Raw genomic sequence first — 23,856 nt, 5'->3', positions numbered from 1 at the left:
CATCCTGTATATGGATAGCATGAAATCTACATTAAACCATCATTAGTGCTCACCTTGTCGTTGCCAGTTGCATAAAAAATATATATGGGACTCTGAGACATGGTGATTTGCAGTAGTCCTCAAGGCACTTTGATATTCCTATGAGCAGGTTTTTGGAGTAAAGTATTTTGCAAACATCACTTTTTAACACAGACTTGGATGTCAAAGACAAAGATTCTTTTTGCAAAAATACCTTACAATGTATGATTAACTGAACAGACATTATATTGCAAATATTCTTCACTTCTTGGTACATTCCTGAAGTAAAGCAAAGACAGTTTGTGTGTGTGGGAGAGAGAGAGATAGAGAAAGTGAGAGACAAACACATTCAAAATGCTACCAAAACAAAATACTTTTAGCATAAATGATACACTGTATGTCACAGTCACTCTTTTCTGGTGTTAGCATCTGCACACATACTTTCTATCCAACATTATACACAAAGCCTCCTGAGAGTGAAGGTCCGAACATACTTAGCTCTGACATTGTACATATTTACAGCAAACCTCTAGCACAGTACAAATATCTAGCTTGATTCTGAGTTGTACTTACCTTCATTGCAATGGCACAAAACAGAGTCCCTGAATTCAACTTGCTGGTAACCTTTGCAGACTTTTTTTTTTCCCACAGCAATTGCATCTGGCAGTCAGTTATAGTGAAATGGGCTTCAGCTGACTGCCCATTCCTGACCATGTAAAAGGAAGGTGTACATTACCTGCTACAAAGTTTATAATATATTACTCCACACAACATCTTTAAATTCCACAACTTGACAAATGTATAATGTTGTTTCTAGGCAAGTGAAGTAATCAACTATAGGTGAAATTGAGTGATGATATCACAGTCATTGTTATGGCTTAGTGCTGGTTCACCACACAAGATACCCTCACACAAGGCTTTGTGCAATGGGTTAAAACCGCGTACGAGAAACGTTAGCAGTCATTGTGTTCACAGATATTTGGATTACTTGAGGCTGTTTAGAATCAGTTTCCATGGCGATGATGTCACACTGCAGTACTCTATACCTGAATACTTGCACTTGGAAAGACGAAGCTTTTAACCAATGTTTTCTGGGATTTGATATCCCCCTGTGCACTTGAATCTAGACTAATCGCTATTCCTGATCCACATCTGGCACTGGTCTTCGAGGACATCTCTCTGTAAATCACTGTTGCAAATGTGGTATTACAAGAAGCGTGCTTAGTCTACATTCAAGGCAGTGAAGGCCTTAAATCCAAAGGCTATTGAAGAAGGAAAACATACAATGTATAGCCTGTGAGAAGTTTGCATCAGGGGCCTGCTTTGCAAGATATCGCCATGGGTTCACAGTCATCATAGAGGCGTAGATGGGGGTTGTCTAGCTCATCCTCCTCGATGCATGCACAGCGCCATTTGTTGGTGCCCGGGTTGAAGAGCTTGCGAGGCACACCAGTCCACTCTCGGCTAATCCCTCCGCTAAAAGAATGTAGAGAAGGCAGAAATAATACAGAAAATATCTAACATCAACCAAAAGAATTTGATTATAAGCTATAATCACTACAGTGCACTTCTGTTATTACAAACACAGTTATAACAAAAATCTTCCTCCAACAAAGTAAAAATTCAGGTTCCAGAATTACCATCCACATGTCTATTTATGCACTTTTATTGCTTGGCTGTAAAAAAAAAAAAAAATCAGTATAACGAAAGAAAACTGCCAGTCCCAAGGACTTTGTTACAATGGGAGTTGCCTGTCTTTGATGACTTTACAGATTTCAGGTTGACCAACGTAAATAATGACATGTATAAGGGGGAAAAAAAAGCAAATCTTTCACATATAATCAAACCTTCTATGCTAATCCTGAAGTTGAAAAAGGAGTGATGATGATTACTTCACTTACATCATAGAATGACTGACTACTGGCAACTGATGATATATTGTACACTTGAAATATTTAGACAGGCAAACTTAAAATATGTATCGGCATAAAGTACAATGATACATTTTTTGTAGTAAATAGAGAATTACAATTGAAAACAATATATATCAGCTCCTACAAGTTTCCTTGATTTTTTCCAAACAAGTTGAAGAAATTCCATAATTTTGACATTGAATATGATAACCCCAAAGAACTTGCAACTTACTGCAAACACAAATGAAGATTTGCCCCTTTCATCATTATGAAAACATTTAGGCAGCCATGACAGATGTATCTAATCATTAGTCAAAACACTTGACATCAAAGCAGGCTATTATCAAGAGGAGCCGCTAGCCAGCACAGACCAATGCAGGAAGAGTTACAGAATTCTCAATCAACAGAGCCTCATACATGATGGACTCACTGGTTCTTTGCACCATTTTAATCAATGCCCTAAACTGGCTCTTCATTGCTTCCTTGCCATTTTTCAGAATAATAGGTAGGATCTGGAAAGAAATATCAAGACATAAGAGAGAACCGTTAACTGAGCACCATACTTGCCTCTTCTTGGAGCACCAGACACGAAGGCCAGCCGCCTGGGTCCATTCCGAGTTGCAGAATGGGAAGCGCCTCTGATAAGCAGCTTCATCTTCCTTGAGTCTCTCTCCTTCCTGAATCATCCTCTGTGCCTCCAGCATGCTGGATGTTGGGTAGCCATGGCTGTCATAGAAGTGACCACTGAGCTTTCCTGTGGGAAGACAATTGTACTTATTGATAAAGCCATGTTTTAATTAAATGCAAATCAAAACACAACAGAACAAAACAAAACAAAACAAAACAAAATGAACAAAACAAAACAAAATAAAATATAATATAATAAAACAAAAAAAACAAAAAACAGGGGAAAAATTGTATGTCACACTATCAACAAATATTGGGGTGGAAATACAAGATAACTTACCCACATAATTATACTCCTTTTTAAAGAATTTCACCCAGTTCTCTAGATCCACCATTTGCTGTGGTGAAAGTCCACTGACATCAGGTGTTAATCCTTCCTCCGTAAAGTCCCCAGAGATGTATGCCTTTGAGCCATCTCGGGCTGCAAAGAAGTGGTAACTTCCACCAGGAGCATAGTGCCTGGCTCCTTTCTGCACATCAAACACTTTCCCCATAATGGCCAGATAGAGACCAGGGCTGTCACTGCTCCCGTCGTAGCGGTCCAGCTCCTTTTCAGTGAAGATTCTGGTAATAGTATCAGTGGACATCTCTTCCTCTTGTCCAAGGTCTGCACTAGAATTATCCTCCTTGATAAACAATTGGATTATCTTGGACACAATGCCTTGGACACTATTGTCATATAACGCATTTCTAGCTCTTCCTGGCTCCAACACAATGATGATACATGCAATAATTGCCACTAAGATTCCAGTGATGATTCCGAGGGATGCCATCATAGGTCCATTAGATGTACCTAAAACACACAAGGAAAAACAAACTACCGGTATAGATCATACCAACAAATCTGAATTTTCTGGAACATCATTTTTCTCAGTAGCACTCATGTTGTGATTGATTACAAAGATTTCTAGTAAGCAGAAATATGGAAGATCCTCTTTTCTTTAAAGGTATATTCCTGTATTGCACTGAAACTCTTAACCCCATTGCGGGGTACTGTAACTCGTAACAGCCCAACATGTACATGTTGGGGCCGCTGTTGCGGTTATGAAACTCTGTAAACGTCCTTCATTTATAGGGTCGCCGTGCCAGTGCGGTGAGACCAAAGAGATTATACCACAAGAGGGCACAGTCCAGAAGCGGAGGCGGCTGAGCAAGGGAGCTGCCATTTTGCGTTGTAGGAGCTGCCATTGCTCGGATCCTGTACATTTATTGAACAGTAGATGGCAGCATACTGTTAAATGCGCTCGACTTGAATATTCGACACAGTCAGCTTTTCACCATTTTATAGTTACGTCACAATGCTCAAGACCCAAGTATTAAATCATAATGTTTAAGTGTCATAATGTTGCTGATGTTGTTTGATTTTGATGATGTAAGTGGATATGACAGGATATTTACGCGAAACAAACGTCATAATGCTTCAACTACTCTCTCGTCTACACTCAAGTTAACATTGTTTATTTTGTGAAAAACAAAATGTATGGACTCTAGAATCTACAAGATGGTTCAAATGATGGATCATTGTAACGTTAGAAACTGATATCCAAACAATCAACCACACTGCGTTTCTGAAAAATAAAGTGTCATAACAAATAAAAAAATAGAAAAGCACTCTGAGAGCGCAGACCTCCACCAAGCACGCAGCTCATTTCCACCACTGATCTCGTTCTTCCATAGAGATATCAGTGATTTCCACCCATACGTACTTACAGCATTGTGTGCTGAAAGTCACCCGATTTCCCAATATAGAACTTATAAGCCTTTGTTACATCATAAACCCTCAGCTGCATGGCGCGCCTCACCCTAGCAGAAACTAGAGTCTTGAGTACAGGTACAATGTAGAGCACGCACTTTAGTGTGCGCATGCAAACCTCACATATGCGCAGCCTGAACTTCCAGGACTCAAGTTCATTGACCCTACAAACCTGCCAAAATATCAAAAATGCTTCATAAATTCCCCAAAAGTTCTCGGATCACTACCAAAATTTAATCATCTGTTACTTGTATCATTCTAAACCTTTCCTGCAAGTTTCATCCAAATCTGTTGACTACTTTTTGAGTTATTTTGCACACGGACAAATAAACAAACAAACAAACATTAAACTTTACACGGTAACGAAAACATAACCTCCTCCCTTGGCGGAGGTACACTGTCAGTCCAGGAAACCCGCTCATGATGACCGCTCCCCCGTACGAGGACTGCCCCGCCTCATGAGGACCGCCCGCACACCTCATGAGGCCCCTGGGGGAATGCCTCAAGAGGACCCCTATTCACTTCTTATTCATCTCACATCTGACGTATAAATTGTCGCAACTTTGCACGGTGATTTTTTGTTACACACACATGTCCACGATCCGTGATGAAAAGAAGAAAAAATCCTGTCTGTTTTTGTCTTCAAAAATCGAGTTTTATTCAACCGATGCAGAGCGCCCATCAAAACACGGGCGCCAGCGTGTTCGCACAATGCAAGACTGCCGCACCTAGCGGCCTGATCTGACTAAATATTTTCGGTGCTTTTTTCTGCGGCTCTCACCTCACCGCGCGCAAATCAGCCTCGTGAAGCTGAAGTCTGACATCTTTTTACACAAATTTGTAACGAGAAAAATAAAATCAGTACTAACCTGATCTTGTGCATATATTCCAAATTACTATTCCACACTGATAGAGTAGGTGGGTACTCCAGTTTCTTAGCAAACTAATCACTTTGTAAGTATGATGGGTTCACTTTCTTCGTCAATTCCGCCGTCCGCTAAACTTTGGGCGCTTTTTCTGGAATCCCGCGATGAGACGTCACATCACATCACGCATCCCCATTAGCACATACAGACAGCGCGCAAGCTGTGAGATTTTCAGAGCGAGCTTGCGCACGCACCAAAGGATACTGCATCCCCTGGTGCGTGCGCAAGCTCGCTCTGATAATCTCTAAGCTTGCGCGCTGTCCGATGTGCTGGATGCGTGATGTGATGTGACGTCGCACCGCGGGATGATTCCAGGAAACCGCCAAAACTGGCCAAAGGTTAGCGGAAAGGGCGGAATTGACGAAGGAAGTGAACTCGTCATACCTACAAAGTGATTAGTTTGCCAAGAAACTGGAGTACCCACCTACTCTATCAGTGTGGAATAATAATTTGGAATATATGCACAAGATCAGGTTAGTATGGTAGGTGTTCAACCCACTGACCGGGTCTATAACGACCGACCGCGCATTATAATGGCATTGCGCGTACAGAAAGAAAATGTACGCATGGGACTACGCGCAACCGTGTTCGATTCTTCACTGGGCTACGCTACCGAGTAAAATGTGGCGAAAACAACTAAGTATTCCCTCTAAATTACCGAAATTTAGCAAAATCGAATAAGGTTTATCGTGTAACTACATATAACTAGGCCTACCTTTGCTGACTCGTTGTTAGATGTAGAGTATCCTTCCGTAATAAATTTGACGATTTTGACCGCAAAATTGTCACCGCCGCTTGTACGATCGTGCACACACGTTACACAAATTTGGTATACACATGACATAAACATTTTGTCGCCCGCTACGACCGTACGAGTTAATACAGAAACGAGAAATGAATGTGAAAAAAACAAACCGACTCATCTAATTTATTTCAATTACGATGAAAAGTTTCCTAATGAAAATCAAGTCAAATTCATCAAACAGTCCTTCAAAAGTAATATCGAAGGATTCAAAATATATTCAAATATTATTGGGGAAAAAATGACGGCTAGAAAAAAACAGCGGCCTGTCGAAAAAACGCATTTAAGTGCCCTTTATTAACGTATTGTCATGGTGGTCGGTAGAAATGAGCAGGGCAACTGAGTGCGGAAAAAATGACACCCCACGCGTTCGAAGCCGCCATCTAAGAGCGCGTACCTCAGATCGCATTTTCAGTGCGCGCTTGTGAATCCGGAGTATTTTCTCCACACGTGAGTAAAATTTCAGGCAAACTGTGGGATTTTTCACGTTTCTATTGATAGAAAAACGTTAGGTGTCCGGTATTATGAACACCCAACCATACTGATTTTATTTTTCTCGTTACAAATTTGTGTAAAAAGATGTCAGACTTCAGCTTCACGAGGCTGATTCGCGCGCAGAGAGGTGAGAGCCGCAGAAAAAAGTACCGAAAATATTTAGTCGGATCAGGCCGCTAGGTGCGGCACTCTTGCACTGTGCGAACACGCTGGCGCCCGTGTTTTGATAGGCGCTCTGCATCGGTTGATTGAAACTCGATTTTTGAAGAAAAAAACAGACAGGATTTTTTCTTCTTTTCATCACGGATAGTGGACATGTGTGTGTAACAAAAAATCACCGTGCAAAGTTGCGACAACTTATATGTCAGATGTGAGATGAATATTAAGAAGTGAATAGGGGTCCTCTTGAGGCATTCCCCCGGGGGCCTCATGAGGCGTGCGGGCGGTCCTCATAAGGCGGGGCAGTCCTCGTACGGGGGAGCGGTCCTCATGAGCGGGTTTCCCGGACTGATTACTCCAGATACGATATGAGAAGAGAAGATGTGACTTGAACATAGACTTAGTTACAAATGTAGATCCAGCTGCCTGGATGTGAGGGTGCACTCACTGAACTCAATGAGTTCAGTGGGTGCACTCGACTCCCTCTTCAATTCTGGACGCCTCGTTTGTTAGACAGAAAGATCCGTCTGTCCGGAGGACTCTTTTTATATTTTGCCATTAACGCTGTCCTCCGTATACGGAGAGGATCCGTGAAGCCAGACGTAGTCTCCGCGGAACATTCCCCGACGGACAGATACAGCTTATACAGACCGATCTTTCGGTCAACTCGTTTGTACGCACGCTTATCATGATGGATGATGGCGACTGCCTACTCGGCTACGTACTGGGGTAAAACTTTACTGTAAACTAAATTTATAGACCTAAAATTCATAGATAGACTATAATAAATGACAATTTAGCATTACACGTCTAGAGTCTAGATCTATCAGTCATGTGTCTTCAATTTACCTCTTGCTTGCTAGTTACACATCACATAGAAATGAAGATACTTACCGCACAGTATTTACGCAGACCTGCATACTAACTGGTTCACAAACAACATTCACAGTTCCGAAGTTGCTCATGTGGGCTGCCATGTTAGACTCTTTCATTCAAAGTATATACTCTGGATTCAGATAAGTATAGTATTGTTCTTATTTTACCCCCCAAAAAAATTACAATTAAATATTTATTTATTTTTAATGTCTTTAATGTATTTTTTATCATTACTAAATTATTTAGATATAGTTTTTTTGTAAAATTATAAAAAGTTGGACCAAGCCTGCACTCTTGACTTGCTTTCCTTTTCGTCTGCACTTGCACTGTACTAAACTCCGCTCAGTGGTGGTAGGCACACGCAACACTGACGCGCCGTCCCATCTCATCTCGGTTTATGTTGAACGACTCGTCATCTAAGCATATAGGCCGCAGCTCAGTTAGAAGTCGAAGAACACCAACTTTCTCAAGTCAGATATTTCGCAGGAGGGATCCTTCCTTGAGAATATGGCAACACCTGGACCTGGAGTGATTGGAGCAGGAGGTACAGGGGGCAATGCTACTGATACAAGCTGGAGAGTTCCACAATTCAGACAAAAAGTTGTGGCTCAAATGTACGTCCCCGGTCTTATTCTAACGTTAATCTTATTCTTATTAAATTAATATTCAAACTTCATTAGTTATTCAACGTTAATGTGTTCCATGAAATTCTTCCTTGCTTTGTTTCTGTCTGTATTTTTGGATCGTGTATTCACTGTTTCTTAATCTGTTTATTTAATTGATTAATGCAGAAAGAAAACATTGCAGATGAAATTTGAAGTAACACCGTGCATGTCAGTTCGGGAAACCCACTCACAAGGGGGGCCTCTCCTTATAAGTAACCCATCCCCCTTTAAAGTAACCCCGTCCCCCTTATAAGTAACCCCCGGGGCACTCCTTATAAGGAGTCTCCACGCTTTTTTGCAATGCAACGCGAAAATGAAAGGACTGCGGCAATTCGCTTGATTATGTCCATAAAGCTTCACAAGTTTCCTAGTTACTCACGAAATTTGAGCAAAATCGGTTTTGAGGCATCATATCCAAAATCATGGATTTAAATGCGATGTCAAACGACCCATGCGAATGCTGAAATGCGAGCGATTACTGGCGTGAGTGTCGCCAGGCGCGGCGGCGCGGCAATGCTTGAGTGCAGACGTGGCGACTGAGTGCTCAGTCGCCACGTCTGCACTCAAGCATTGCCGCGCCGCCGCGCCTGGCGACACTCGCGCCAGTAATCGCTCGCATTTCAGCATTCGCATGGGTCGTTTGACATCGCATTTAAATCCATGATTTTAGATATGATGCCTCAAACCGATTTTGCTCAAATTTCGTGAGTAACTAGGAAACTTGTGAAGCTTTATGGACATAATCAAGCGAATTGCCGCAGTCCTTTCATTTTCGCGTTGCATTGCAAAAAAGCGTGGAGACTCCTTATAAGGGGTGCCCCGGGGGTTACTTATAAGGGGGACGGGGTTACTTATAAGGGGGACGGGTTACTTATAAGGAGGGGCCCCCCTTGTGAGTGGGTTTCCCGAACTGATGTGGCAGATGTTGCACTTACACAGATTAAAGTTACATTAATCGTGTTAATTGATGGGCAGCTTTTGTTAAGTGTAAATTTAGTAAACTTTTAAATAGTAAATGCACACCATGCCATACACCTCCCATTTCCTTCCATTATTTGTCGATAAAAATCCATGGCTATCAGAAATATTGGTAATTGAGATGGACCATCTGATGAGTGATGGTTTCATGAAATTTCAAAGCCAGTTTTGGATAAAAAGTGAATGATATATGATATGTACGTAAATTTTAGATAATTCTGTCTCAAAAGTACACTGATCACGGGCTTTCTCGTAGCACGATCGATCACCGATTATGCAGAAGAGCGACATTATTATACACAACCATAATCGTTCATTTATTTAGTTAACGGCCACTTGTTTGGTCTTGCCCACGATAATTACGCCAGCTTGACAGTATAAAAAGGGGGAAGAAAAGGAGTGATCATCTTGTCTTTGCATATGGTGCATGTTTTGCTGTTGTTGTTGTTTCTTAATTTTCTCCTGCATGAAATTGCTGCTACCTACGTTGTATTAAAGGATCAAAGGATAACAATGTCCAGTGTTCATGGTGTAGTAAAAGTAAAAAGAACAAAAAAGAAAAGAAAAATGATAGTGAATGCATTACCAGTAAGATCAAAAGTAGGCCTATTTTCATAGTACAAACAGAGAACTTGAGAGCTACTGTGCATGATTCTGTGTTCATATGATATTCTGTATGCATTCTGTATGCATTTCTGTGCTTTGTTTCTCCATCTTCAACACTGTACACTCTTAGGATGAAAACAAAGTTGCCACTTTGCAGGCCAATCCTCAAGTTTTGATTAATTGGTTTTAAGTTGTACAACAGAATCTTTTGTGTCCGAGCAAACCTACATTTTTGTGTCATCAGCAAACATGATGACATTTAACTTAAAATTTTGTACCTACATCTGGGAGATCATTGACAAAGATTTAAAAAAGGGTTGGACCCAACACGCTGCCTTTAGGCACGCCACTCAATACTTCTCCCCAAGGGGACTCCTTACCATCAAACACTGCTATTTGCCAATTACATGTACCAATCAGAAAAAGTCTTACGCCATACAAGAAGGTTATCACGTATACAATATTTAACCAAATGATTCCAACTTTACCAGGAGACGTTTATTTTTCATCTTTCTTTCTGGCCCACCGGTTGGCTGTGGCCCACTGTTTGAGAAGCACTTCTCTATATTATGTGTGCTGCTAAAAATATAATTGGATGCTAAATGAAGCCTGATGTTCTGCACCTCCTCTTCCTTGAATGTGTTCATGGAAGTTCAATTGGCAGTGCTTGGTGATAATGAGTTCCATAATGTAGTAGCATCTGGTATAAAGGAAGAGGATTAGGATTTTCCGTTGGTTCGGTCAAGTTGAAATAGGGCAAAAGGGATGTTGAATTTTCTGGACTTCCAAGAGGAGATGGTTTATATATCTCAGTGACTGTTACAAAGAGGTCATTGGGGTGTATATTGATCAAACCACAGGTCATACCATAAAATAGTACACACTCTAAAAGCTGTGCCCTTCTTTCTTCAAGTGCTGCCCAACTGCATTTTTTTAGCATGATTTGTTGTAAATTTGGCTGCACAAGAAGCAGGCAAATTGCTGGTGAACCATTTTAGTCCTGGAGACGAATGAATCCCAAACTATCCTGTTTTACATATACAAGTTGTATCACAGAACCTTTGTCCTGGATGGATAGTCAAGGATATTTCTCTGTAGAAAGCTGCCAATAGCACTGTCGTTTTCAGAAGTGACGTAGATCTGCATGTCACAAAAGTGTACATCAGATCTCATCTCAGACCTCAATTCCCCGCCCCCTTTTTTTTTAATGGTGACCCCTCATTCTTAACATAATTACAGTGTTTCTTTTCCTTTTTTTTTTGATATGCACATTTTTACAGAAAAAAGACAAAAAGTTTCCATTAATTGATTTGAAATTCAGATAAATTTCATTATTGCTCAAGGCAGACAAAAATTGCTGAATGTTCCGTTAATTTTCTAACTTGAACTATCTGTCTGTAATATTCATACTCAGTGTGCCAGTACAAGTACTTTGCCTGCTGTGAATACAATCAGAAAAGTTGTTGTGTGCTTATATCAGATTTGATTGTGGTAATGACTGCTGGTTTAGTATTTAGAGTGGTATAGATCTATCTTCTGCTTTGGTCATGACATATCACTTCTGAAATCAAGGACTATATCAAGGAGTTGGAATCAGACTTGTCTTGCAGGAAATACTTGTAGGAAAAGAGTATCTTTGACAAATATACACGTAAGGACATTTACTGTCTAACCAGTAAAGACAGACTGATTTTGCTGTAACACACATTTCCCATGTACATGTAGACACCTGCCCGAGTATGCTCAGACTACCTACAGTAGTCTTCAATGGGTTAACAGTCAGGAATTACCATTTAGTATTCTTTGTTTGCATGGGATTTGTATGAAAATTAGGATGAAAAGACTAGTGACTTGCCTGGAGGCTTGTTGAAAAATCACTGTAAGAACTTGTTTAATATATACAGATTACCAAGAAAATCAAAAATTTTCATCAGACTCAACAGCTTGTCAGGTAGTGCTTGTTGTTTACACTTTGTGCCAAAATAATGTACTTGCTTTTGTAGTGTTTCTAAAACTTGTAACATCATTATCAGCCATTGTTTGGTTGTTTTTCATCCAGCGATGATGCCTTGCGAGAAGCTTGCAACCCTATCGAAAAGTCTGGTGCAGAGCTTGAAAACCATATCTACAGTAGAGCCAAGGATAGGGTGAGTAACATACACTGTGCATATACATTTGGTGGCTGTTGTTGGTTTCATATTTCCTTTTCTTTGTGTGTGTGTGTATATGTATACTTCTTTGGAGATTATATTTCATTTCATTTTGTTTTTTTAATCTTTCATCAGGGGAGGGGAGGGAGGGGGGGCAGTGATGGAAAAGAGAGCCTTTGCTCATTGTGTTTATGAATAGGGTTTTGTGAATAAGGAGGATTTTTTTTTTTCTGTGTGTGTGCTAAGAAGTGTTCAATTATAAAAAAATTATTTTTTCTTTTCTTCAGCAGTAGGCAGCCTCCCTTATTTTGCAGTTGTGGTACAATGTAAATCCGGTGGGTTCAGGTTTAATCAAACAGCTAATGTAAATGCAATTTTGTTTCATAAAGGTTTTATACAGACCAAGTCAGGAAAATCTTACAAAAGGATTGAACTCCAGAGGGCTTGTTCAGCTAGGTAAACCCATGCTTCCTAGACTACATGTGTAGTGGTTTGTTTCTTTATTTTATGTAGCCAAGAAAGCATGTGGGCAGGTACCTTGGTAATTGCCAGCAATGCAATAATTCTGCAATGCTACTATAGACACTTTTCTAGTGTTTGTCTTTTAATTAAAAAAAAAAAAATGAGATGGCTCACAAAAAAAAAAAAATTGTGTGTCTGTCAGACACTACTAGTATTAAATAGTGAAAGCCACTCTTAAACTAATTTACTTCGAAAATCAAAGAAAGAAAGAGGAATGAGCAAATGTGCATCCCTGCACACACAGATTGTTTCTATAACTCAATCTAACACTCACTTTTTTGACATAAGAAAATATTATAAGAGGCTGATTTCAAACTACCATAGTTTATGGGAATTGTAATTGAAATCGAGTGCCTTTCAGTTCATTGATATTTTACACTTGAGCAAATTTTTAAAACTAATTTGAATCACTGAATTACTAGTTAAATGCAAGAGAATATTACAAGTAAGTTGAGGGTGAATTTTCTTCATTTTGTGTCCCTCTAACAAATGAAATTTAAAAGATCACAACTGCTGATCTGTAATCTAATAAGTATGTTGGAAAAAAGGAACCACGGGACTCGAACCTGTCATCTACTGCTTTCCAGGGAGTGACACTACCACCAGGCTGTCCCTGGTTGCTGGTAGTGACACACTGAACTTGGAACAAATACCCAAGCTCAGAAATTCTGACATTGTTATGTTAAGTAGTTCAAGGCCGACAAGGCATTGATAAATGATAATGAATTACTAGTTATAAACTGAACTAACTACTTTCCATCTTTTCATCTTTAGAAAAAAAATGGATGTGGCAGAATAAATTTAAAGGAGCCATTTCATGCACATTTATTACCATGTGGATCATTATCAACATTGTGTATACTGCATGTAGAATTTTCATCCAGTTCCCAGAGTGCTATGCATATAATATGCATTCTGAGTCATTTGTCTGCATGCATGGTTAGATTTTGCAAACCCCATTGGAGACTTGGAATTGTCAGTTGTGCATCATATTTGTCTCTCTTTGCCATTATGGTAGATTAACAGTGGGAAAAATAATGCAGCCATAAGTGTGGCTACTTTTGTATACATTGTATATGGCAGAAATATATATCTATGTTGTCAGAATTTGAATTATATGAGAGCATGGTGTTGATAAATCCCTTTTGATGTACAACACAACAGCAACAAAAGACAACCTCAAAGTTAGCAAGAATTCAGTCAAAAATTGAGTATGTGATAGTTTGTTGTCACCTTCTTTATATTACTTGTCACTGGCAAGCAGAAAATGTTATAACAGAGTGATTGGCTATCTTCTGTTTCAGATATGTTAGGAAATAGTGGTTAAGAGCAGGGAAGTGTAATCTCTGTGATTGGGTTGTCTAGAATTAGTTACTATATTGGGACATTATTAATAGACAATGGTAGTGTTAGAGCCAGAAATGATAAAGTGGGATATTGTATGTGAACTGTCATCATTGTGATATGATTAATTGTGAAACAAAAATAATGTATACATATGAAAAAGATTCTAGGATGCACTTTCGCTGCATGTACGTAATTGAAGCTGTAGGTGGGGTTACCACCAAAGTAGTTCGTGATGAACTGCTTAGCACTCTAATGGCAAATGCTGAAAATGAAACATTACATTTTGTTCTTTTTTGTTTGTTTGTTTTTGTTTGAATAATCCTGCATTATTCAATTTGGGATATGTTATAAATCCATTTTTTAACCGTATTTCCTAATGAGCCCTGTAATATCTGTACTAGTACTACAATCAAGTCTTATTGCAGAAAGTATGATCCCTTTCCCTTCTGATTAATATGACCCTTTTCTTGTACATATAGGATTATTGATGGTAATGTATGAGCCTCTTGTACTTCTATATCTTTTTTTTTTGGTTGGTTTTGTTTTTGTAGTATGTTCTGCAGAATTAAACTAAAACAAAAACTTTGATACTTCCTTCAAGATATGTGAATCTGCCCTTTCTTTCATTTAGTCGATCTCATGGCAGAACGTTTAGTTGTTTGTTTTTTCTATTGGTTAAATAAATTTGTAAATTTGATTTGGCTTTGAGCCACACACAAGAGCATTCTGCAGAATAAAACTAGATGGAAGCAATAATGTAATGATTATATTAACAATGATTCATAAATACAACAGTGGTCAAAACTCTGTGATTAACTTATACTTGGATGTCAGATTCGTTATTACCTATTGGAAACCTCTGACTTTTTGTATTTGTGCCATCCACAATGCTACTAAATGTCTGTTAGGATTACTTTTTGATTCAGTCTCACTGTAGATTGCTTGCTTGCATACATGCATGTACATGTAGGTCTCACATACATTTAGTATCTCTTTCTGTGCATTATATTCATTCATGTACACGTACGTAATACATCTACATAGCCATGGATATGTACATAAAGGCATGATCATACAATATAACATTAATTCATATGTTGTGCATACAAAAAATTTCTTAAACAAAGATAAATATAAGGACATACAACGTACATTGTGCACACACATTTTAAACATATGGGATTTAAGCATGTTTATCATACAAATGAATAAATACATGAATTACATATACATCAGAGTGCATACACTTCCCCAGACTGTCTCTCAATCTGTACTACTTCCTTCTCCCCAGCTGTCACCCATCTCCTCCCATGCCCCCGTCCACTCTACCAACGATACTGAGCACTGCCCAGATCCACATGTCTGCCTTTTTCCAGTATGATGCAGGCACCAGGGGGCATGGGTCGGGTTAAGGCGCACATAATGGAGAGTTAATACCATGTACATCCTGTTTGAGTGAGTGCGTGTATCCTTCGCTCAGTAGGCCCAGTTTGGATGTGCTACGTGGTCGGTTTTCCTCTTCCTTCCCTTCTTTTCCTTCCATGTTCATAATTTTGCCGTTCAATGTTTCATTCCACCCACCAAAATTTTTCCAGGATAGCTATCTCGGATTGGTTGCCCGACTCATTCTTCACATGCGAGATAGCAATGGTAAGTACATCACTGGTGTCTCACTTGGTATATTATCTGTTTAGTTTCTGTGTGATTGAGTTACTCATTCATCTTGTTGCTTCTCATACAAAGTGGAGAATAAAACTGTACATTTTGCAAACTCAAAGTTAAGTGTACATGGAATGAATTGAGAATGGTAGTGTGATAATAGCCAGAGTTAGTGGTAGTATCATGCTTCCATAACAATTGCCAGATGATTTTAAGAATGTTGCTCCAAGACTTTTCATTGGGTTCTTTTGATACAAAGAAGACATCTGTGGAGGTTACTTTACCTTCAAGTTTCCCTTAACTTTAGAGTTACCGCAACAGAGCAGTACAAGGTATATTTTGTGTCCTAAATATCATACCCATGCTGTTGTAGTGCAAGGTTTGCATGTGAGTGGTTTGACAAACAGTGTGTATTAGAATTACCCAACATAGGTCACTATAATAATGGACTCAACATTAAGGAGCTAGCATGTTGCAGTGGCCATTTGATCAATTCAAAGGAATCCTTTTTTGCATTCAAAAGTTTTGTCATCACTGCTTCAATAGTGAAGGGCTATCATGCATACAATTTGCCTAATTTTTATATCGTGCAAAGTTTCTAGTGGAAATGTAACCTTAGAAATGCATACATAGAAGCTCTTCACACAATTGAATCACAGTATGAATATGTTTCAATATACAATGTAGTCTTTGTGATGCCACTGTAGTTTTGCTAGGTATTAGTGTCAGCATTTTGTGTGTATTCAGGAAGAGGAAGTACATACTATTTTTTATGGAGGCCTCCATAAAAATGAGAGTATAATTTAGACATGCCTGCAGCATATGCTCATAAGTTCATTGTTCTCTCATAACTATACTTACAGATAATATACTGGGTACTACTGACCCTTCTACTTGCCTGCCTTGCTACCTACCCACAAATGTTTTTCATGTAGCTGCATTTGTGCAAGAGCCACTCACTCTGTGTGCATATTACTGGCAATGGTGATCACGTACAATGTGTATGATTTGAAATGAAATGCTACACTACCATGGCATACTTTTGTAATTTTATTATAAATCCTATAGAATATTTCATGTATAGGCTTGGAATCGCTTTTCATGGTTCCTAGTGACATGTGAAAGTGTGTGTTTAATGGCTACAGTTCCAAATAATTTTATGTATTTGAGTCCAATAAAGGAGATGGGTACACTGTATCTTTGAAATATTTTGTCTGTCTAGATCAGTATCTTTTACAAAGAGATCTGTTCAGGTTGGAAGGCGTACGGTAATTCAAAGTGCCTTGAATGTTCAGGATTGTATTCCTTTTTGTGTGTTTTCTTATATCCGATACTTGAAGAATTAGTGTATTTTTTAATGTGAAGTGAACATAACACAGACTTTAGTCCAAACAGAACAGTTTGAATGCATATCTCAGAATAACACATTGAGATGCCATCCAAGTTTGAGGAATTTCATAATGAAAGTATCATACTGTAGACTGCAAGTTCATTTCCAATCCCTGTCTAAGTTGACTGAACAATATGAATACAATATAGAGTAGATAAAAAACAGTGGTTGAAATTTCACAGAAATTGAAGATTTAATAAAAAATGTTTTACAGATTCACATGTTTTTAAGTCTTTATCTGCCACGTTCATATGCCCACCTCAATCGACGCTGTGCCAAGTTCACATGTTTTGCTCAAATGCACAAACCCGCCCAAACCAATTGATAAATGGCAAAAAGCCACAGTACTGTGCTCTTTGCTTACGATTCCATTTCTCGCACATGTAGATTGTATTGCGTTACGATTGAATAGCGGTGTTTCCTAGGGGTTTTTTTTTTACAAGTAAATTCAAAGTTTTCCTAGCGGCTGTTTGCACAAAAGTTATGCCTCCCAGACCTGGGCAGAAATGTCACTACTGGCCTTTTGAAAGAAAGATAATCATAGATTTGACATGAGATTTACATCACAGCAAAGCTTGCAATTTTCTCTACAACTTTGCTATTTGCATGTCTAACATAGATATTTCTATCAAAAGTTACATGACTTTGAAAAACAGTCTAATGTTTTCCAAAAGCATGCTGTGTGTGTTGCGGTCTCAGAATAATGTAGCACACACAGGGGGTTTAAACCATGGCACATGTAAGCTGCGGTAACACTGGCAAAAGATCACAAAGTTTCTCGAAGTTTTTCCCAGCATGACTGCAAACTTCTGCAAAACTTTCCGCAAAACTTCCCACTCAAACTCGGGATGTTTCTAAGACCCCTGTCAATTTCTTGATCTTTGGATAGTGTGAATGCTAGTACCTGAAAATTTGCGAAGTTTGTCACATGACAAGTCCACCATCTGTTTGCGGGCAGTGCCTCCGAAGCGCGCAGTCATTGTATTGTACAAGTATGTGTGTGCACTTCTACGTGACAGTCACTAGCTGTCAGACTTTCTTCTTTCGTGGCGCACGGGTACCACTGCCAGTGCAGACGGAGGTGCAACCTTTGTGAAGACTTTACAATCTTAAACGTCACGATCTTTTGCCAGTGTTGCCGGGGCTATAGAGGGAATGCACAGAGATCTTGTTGGCAATGCCAAATGCAAGTTTGACAAGGAGATGACATCATCTTCATCATTCCATGCACTGATATGAACATTTTTTTTTTTTTTTTTGAGAGGGATGGTTTTGTAAATTACAAACTTTTCCCACTTAAGTTCATCATTGCTACGTTATTACAGCACAGCAATGATTCAGTAGGAAGGGTACAATTTTTTCAGTGTAATATCCAAAAAGGAAGATCAGTAAAAATGTCTGTGTATGTTGATTCGAGACTTGTGAGGCAATGACATCATCACTTTATGTAATTTATATTAATGGTTGTGACTGACATCAACATAGTGTGAATTCATGTACAAATTTAGATGCCCATAATTTTCTTCCTTTATGTCCAATGTAAATGAAATTTACACAATTCTGTTTGTTTTGTCCACAGTGACCTGAACCATGATCATCATGGCAACTGGGAACATAATGTAAAAGTAGCATTGACAAAAAGTTGTACACTGGAACTTTATAGCATGTTGATTATGCCACAGATTTTGCCAATTGTTGTATATTAGGAAGAAATTGTTGATTTGCTCACTTTGTATTAACCAATAACCCTTTCTGTCTTCTCATGTTGCAGCAAAGGAAAAGGGTCTCACAGGTAGAATGACCCCCAACATGGCCAACCAGCAACAAGGTAAGTTAAAAAAATCAAGAAATTTTTTTTTTCATAAAAGGCACTGCAGTTTTTGTGTATCATTAAATGCATGCCTGTCATTCTAATAATATTTCGGCAGGAAGATATGTTTCTTTGGAAAAAGTGAACTGTGCAAATGTAATTCAAGTTTGCATTCTCCCCAGTTATGACACACATTCTAAGGATATAAGTACAGTCTTCTTTTTTTTTTCTTAAAGCAGAATACGTAGTTAAAAATAAAAAAAGAAGAGATGTATCAAAGTTTCAATCAATTAGATGGAATCCTTACGAATGTCAGCATCACAAGCTGGCATATAGACTGTGTATTACTACATGACATATTTTTAGAGATGGTACGTATCTTTTATATGATTTGTCCGTAGGAAAAAAAAAGAAACAGACATGAAGTTACTGTTTTCTAAGTGTCTAGTTGAATGATAGATTTTCAACGTGTTTTGAGTTATATATCACACAGGCTTTAACTCTGTATGTGCCACCTGTTCATAGGTTTGTGTGCAAAGTTTGAGCACAGTTGACTCTGTGGCACAGAAAGGGTTAACAAAAGCTTGTGAAATGAATAGTTGATGACAAACACAAAGATAATTCAAGATCACAAACTTAACTCAATTACCAATTAAACACCGTTATCTAAATTTACCCTGAGGTTTGAGTAGACATGACTGGTTTTATATCACAGGAGAGATTTTAGGATGCACTTACACCTTTGACATTTTCTGGATAAGTACACAGTAGAATGTCATAGTATTTGGTGAGCACTGACGTTTTCCACTGTAAATAGGAGCTTTTTAAAGATAATATAAAGTTTTGGTGCCTCAAAAGTTTCCCTGATTTTCCTTGTCTTAGTTTGTGTTTCAGGTTAAAGTACCTTTCGTATAACTAACATTGTGAGACTTACTCGCCCCAAAGTGCTGTCATGTCTTAGTAATCATGCAATGATGGTTTCGTACCAGAGCAGAGCGGGCTCTGAAAAATTCGAACAAGCCGTTAGTTTGACTCGACGCGGTACCGCGAGAATCAATATACACATATTGTACAAAACCATTATTGCATGATTACTAAGACATGAGAGCACTTTGGGGCGAGTAAGTCTCACAATGTTAGTTATATGAAAGGTACTTTAACCTGAAACACAAACTAAGACAAGGAAACTCAGGGAAACTTTTGAGGTACCAAAACTTTATATTATCTTTAAACAGATGTCATGAAATTTTGCTTTGTCCAAAATATTCAAAGATTTTGTGAATACCGGTAAGTTGAATTTCTATGCAAGTAATGTCAGAATAGAAGACAGGTTTAATGTAGTTTGCAATCATAAGGCATATACAGTGTGAACATTCCTAATAGCAAGCATAGTCCCCTTTAACATACTTTGCTGGCATTTCTCTTGATATTGAACACTGTGAATGCTGTTAGATTTTCATTACAGCATACGTAGGTTACTTGAAAGTCTCTTCATGTTATCATCCATCGTAACAAATTCTGCATGTACCTGATATCTTTGCAAGTTTTATATTTGCAAGGGAGACAAAATGAGGGTATTTTGGAATGTGGAAAAAGGAATGGTTAGGCAAAAGAAAAATGCAAGTCGTTGATATTCAAGAAATTAACAACTGGCAAAAATTTTGCCTGCTGTAACACAATTTATGCATTATACATTTCCACTGAAGAGCGAACTCACTAACTAAAAAATGTAGTACTGATTTCTCATTAAAATCACTGTGGATCTTGATTGCACATACAACCGCTTGTGGAATCGTATTGCTAGTCCCACTACATGAAATATAAGTACTCACGAAATACATGGTGTATACAATGTGAACCCTACTGAGAATTTTGCTTCACGATTGGTTGACTGCTCATCACATGGCATTCGCTAAAATGTACTATTGCATGAGCATGCAATGAGCATGCAGTAGTTTTGGATAGTGCACCATGACATCACCAGCGACGAATATTGGTCCAAGCTTTTCATCAAACTCACTGCTTGCCATTTACCTTGCCTTGAGAAATGGCTGTTCTAATACTCAGGCCATGGTTTGGACCATGCGTGTTAATCTCCAACGTGTTGTAATTAACAAACTAAGTTCATTTTCTTTTTCTGCTTTCAAATATATATGTATGTATATATATTTTGTAATTTTACATTGATTAGTTGTAATTGTCGTACAGTCAACCTTGCCTAAGTCGAATCTATTTGGACTGGAGAAATAGCTTCGAGAAATAACTTCGAGAAAATTCGACTTATGAGGGATTAAAATCAGTAGAATATAAAGAGAAGAGGACTTCGACTTTAGGCCTTCGACTTATGTGAGGTCGACTTACGCAAGATTGACTGTATTCGCCAAAAAAAAAATGTAATATTGAAAATGGAAATGTATTTGAGTTTGAATTTCAAAAATAATGAATGGTCTTTGTACAATGTATGTGCAATAGAATGAGATTTGCACAGGGTGAAAGATGCTATCTCACCTTTAACCTTGTGTGAAAACTCTGACTACTGCATATTCTTGACCATTTACTGATTGTATATGAATTGTAACTGATATCTGTCCTTCTCTTGGCACGTAGATCCAATGGTAGCCCTGCAGGGACTCACACAAATGGGTCAGACACAGAATGCTGGCCTCCAGATAACATCCAACCCGGCTCAGATGGTGCCTGGAGTCGGTAACCAAGGCAGCCGACCGATGATGAGGACTCAGATGGGACAGCCTCAAGGTATTTTGTTACTCTCATCAGTCTAGGAGCCCTTTTGGACTGTCACAGGAAGTCATTTGCAAACATCAGAAGAAGCATTATTGTGTGTGAAAGCAAACTTGAAATTTATTTTCTCACTGATGCTTTTCTCATATCCATTAGTGGTTCAGAAATGTCCAAACATTGTGTATGTAAGGCTACTTGCTTTCTAGAAAAGTGAGCATTGATGGAGTATGGGCAGACAATAGGGTCAGAATTAACATGACATCAAAACGTCTGTTGAGAATGGGAAGGGCGCTAAGTTGTCTTGAACACTATGGGTTTTGTGACAACTTAAACTAATAACGCCCTTATCATTCTCAACAGACGAATGATCAAAGAGTCAGTATAGCTATAATTAGTTTGCAGTTATTTCATCATGTTTGGATTTTGCTTTGATCTCTGTTTGACATGCAAGACAAACTGTGAAAGTTACAAAATGTACTATTTTACTAGATGAAAACAGAACGTCCCATCTGACTCCATTGTTCATACAACTTCCGTACATTGTAAGACTGTGCCGGGCACATGTGCCTATGAAATGACTGGGTGCATCACAGTATTCCTGAATTATGTATGGAGTGCTGCATGTGAATGCACATGTGCTGAACCTTTCTCTGATGGTAATGGAATGACAATCAGGAATACTTCCTTAACCAAAGCCACATAATCCCATGTCATTCTCTAGCAGCACTTTTTATCAGATTTGGAATACTTTGATTTCACTTGTCCTGGATTTTTAACAAAGTTGACAAATTTGCATATCGCAGTATGTTGCAAAGTTGGTAAAAATGGAAGGTGATTTTGGTTGCTGACTCAAGGTTGTTAAAGGTATGTAGAAGGTACTAAGTACCTCTTGACACATTTAAGATGAATCTTGCGACTTGTGAGGGAAAGAGAACAAGTTAATATTTGCTGTTATTAGTACTAGAAGCAGTAGTAGCAATTAGGTACAAGTAGTAGTAGTAGTAGTAGTAGTAGTAGTAGTAGTAGTAGTAGTAGTAGTAGTAGTAGCAGTAATAGTAGTAAGTATTCGTAAAAATCATTATAAACAGTAATTACCAATATTCATGGATAGCAGATACATGTATGATTAATTGGGCTTTGTCTGCAGTTCCGCTGACCAATACAAAAACAAGAGACCTGGGAATTATGCTTGGGTTTGTTGTTTACTTACTTTCTGTGTATGACGGTTGGTTGGTTGACCTTTTTTTCAGGGGGGATGTCCATGGACCAGCGGCAGCAGCAAATGGCCCAGAAGCTGCAGAAGCTGATGACGGCCACCAGCCAGCCAGGAGCCAACATGCCCCAAGGAGTACCCCAGGGTGTGCCTCAACCAGCTCCCCAGTCACAACCTTCCCAGATGCCCCACTACCAGGGTGCAGCCACAGCAGGTGCGTGACTCCTGTCCCTCATCTGTTCCCCCCTTGCCACACCCACCCTAACCCATCCTTTCACCCCCATGTTCATTCTCACTCATTCCCTCTCCCTTGTCACACCTACCCACACCCATCCCATTCTGCCTGGCAACATCCACCCTCACTCACCCCCTTCTCCTTCCCCTTAACCTACCTCACCCATCTCCTTACCCCTTGTCACACCCACCCCACCAATTTCCCAATCACATTACCATTGTCAGGAGAGGAGAACAAAATATGATTTTCCTCTGAATGTGTAGGGAATCAGAGCTTTCTTTTTCAATGACTTGTTATTTCATGATATATCCCATGCACGCATTCTCTTGACTTACAAAGGACTGATTATTTGCCTTACAGGCATGCAGCCAGGTGGATTCCAGGGACCAGGAGGAGGGGCGAACACCATGACCCCCCAGCCCCAGCCCGGGATGCCAGGGGCACCCGCCCAGGCTGGAGGGCAGCAGATACACATGGCTCCGGGCCAGATGGGCATGCAGCAGCCGGGCCTCATGCAGCAGCCTGGACTTATGCAGCAGATGCCCAGGGCCCAGCAGAATTTCCCAGTGAGATGACTTCCCCCAAATGATTTTGGATTTGTGTCATTCATACTGTTTGTTTGTATGGTAATTTTGTTTCTTTATAAGTGTTTGCTGTCATTTTCATCACTGACTTGTCAGTATTTAGATGGTTGCTATGAGAAGGTAGGCAGGGCTCAACACTAACATTTTTATCTGAAGGCCCGTTTGACCACAAAAGTCCTTGAATTCGAAATTTTTGTGGCCTGTAAAAGAAATGTAGTGGCTCAAAATAAAAGGAAAATATGAACATTTCAGTTCAAATTTTAGCTAGCCAATCAGGCCACCAAAAGATAACCTTATGGGAAATTTGGCGGCCAGACATCAATTTT

The 23,856-nt window shown here is 39.1% G+C and overlaps 2 protein-coding genes across 2 annotated transcripts in view; one reads left to right on the top strand and one right to left on the bottom strand.

Annotated features, from left to right (window-relative positions):
- Positions 1-1,247: 1,247 nt before the first annotated feature.
- Positions 1,248-3,391, bottom strand: LOC139741880 (neuferricin-like). Its single transcript, XM_071652457.1, has 3 exons — positions 2,899-3,391; positions 2,499-2,685; positions 1,248-1,494 (listed from the first exon to the last, which is right to left on the bottom strand). The coding sequence occupies exons 1-3, from the start codon at positions 3,389-3,391 to the stop codon at positions 1,329-1,331; spliced, it is 846 nt and encodes a 281-aa protein (XP_071508558.1). The 3' UTR covers positions 1,248-1,328.
- Positions 3,392-8,068: 4,677 nt separating this feature from the next.
- The window catches only part of LOC139742106 (mediator of RNA polymerase II transcription subunit 15-like), a 35,416-nt gene continuing 19,628 nt past the window's right edge, over positions 8,069-23,856 (top strand). The window contains exons 1-7 of the mRNA XM_071652680.1: positions 8,069-8,243; positions 11,938-12,025; positions 15,493-15,547; positions 18,718-18,774; positions 21,364-21,513; positions 22,749-22,925; positions 23,307-23,512. Coding sequence (XP_071508781.1) covers positions 8,137-8,243; positions 11,938-12,025; positions 15,493-15,547; positions 18,718-18,774; positions 21,364-21,513; positions 22,749-22,925; positions 23,307-23,512 — 840 coding nt within the window. The 5' untranslated portion in view covers positions 8,069-8,136. The remainder of the gene's footprint in view (positions 8,244-11,937; positions 12,026-15,492; positions 15,548-18,717; positions 18,775-21,363; positions 21,514-22,748; positions 22,926-23,306; positions 23,513-23,856) is intronic.

The sequence above is a fragment of the Diadema antillarum genome, unplaced genomic scaffold (genome assembly GCF_040938485.1).
Source record: "Diadema antillarum isolate AM-2024a unplaced genomic scaffold, OU_Dant_1.0 scf00000032, whole genome shotgun sequence".
Classification (NCBI taxonomy): Eukaryota; Metazoa; Echinodermata; class Echinoidea; order Diadematoida; family Diadematidae; genus Diadema; species Diadema antillarum.
The sequence above is the reverse complement of the archived record's forward strand: the minus strand, read 5'-3'. Positions and strand labels throughout refer to the sequence as shown.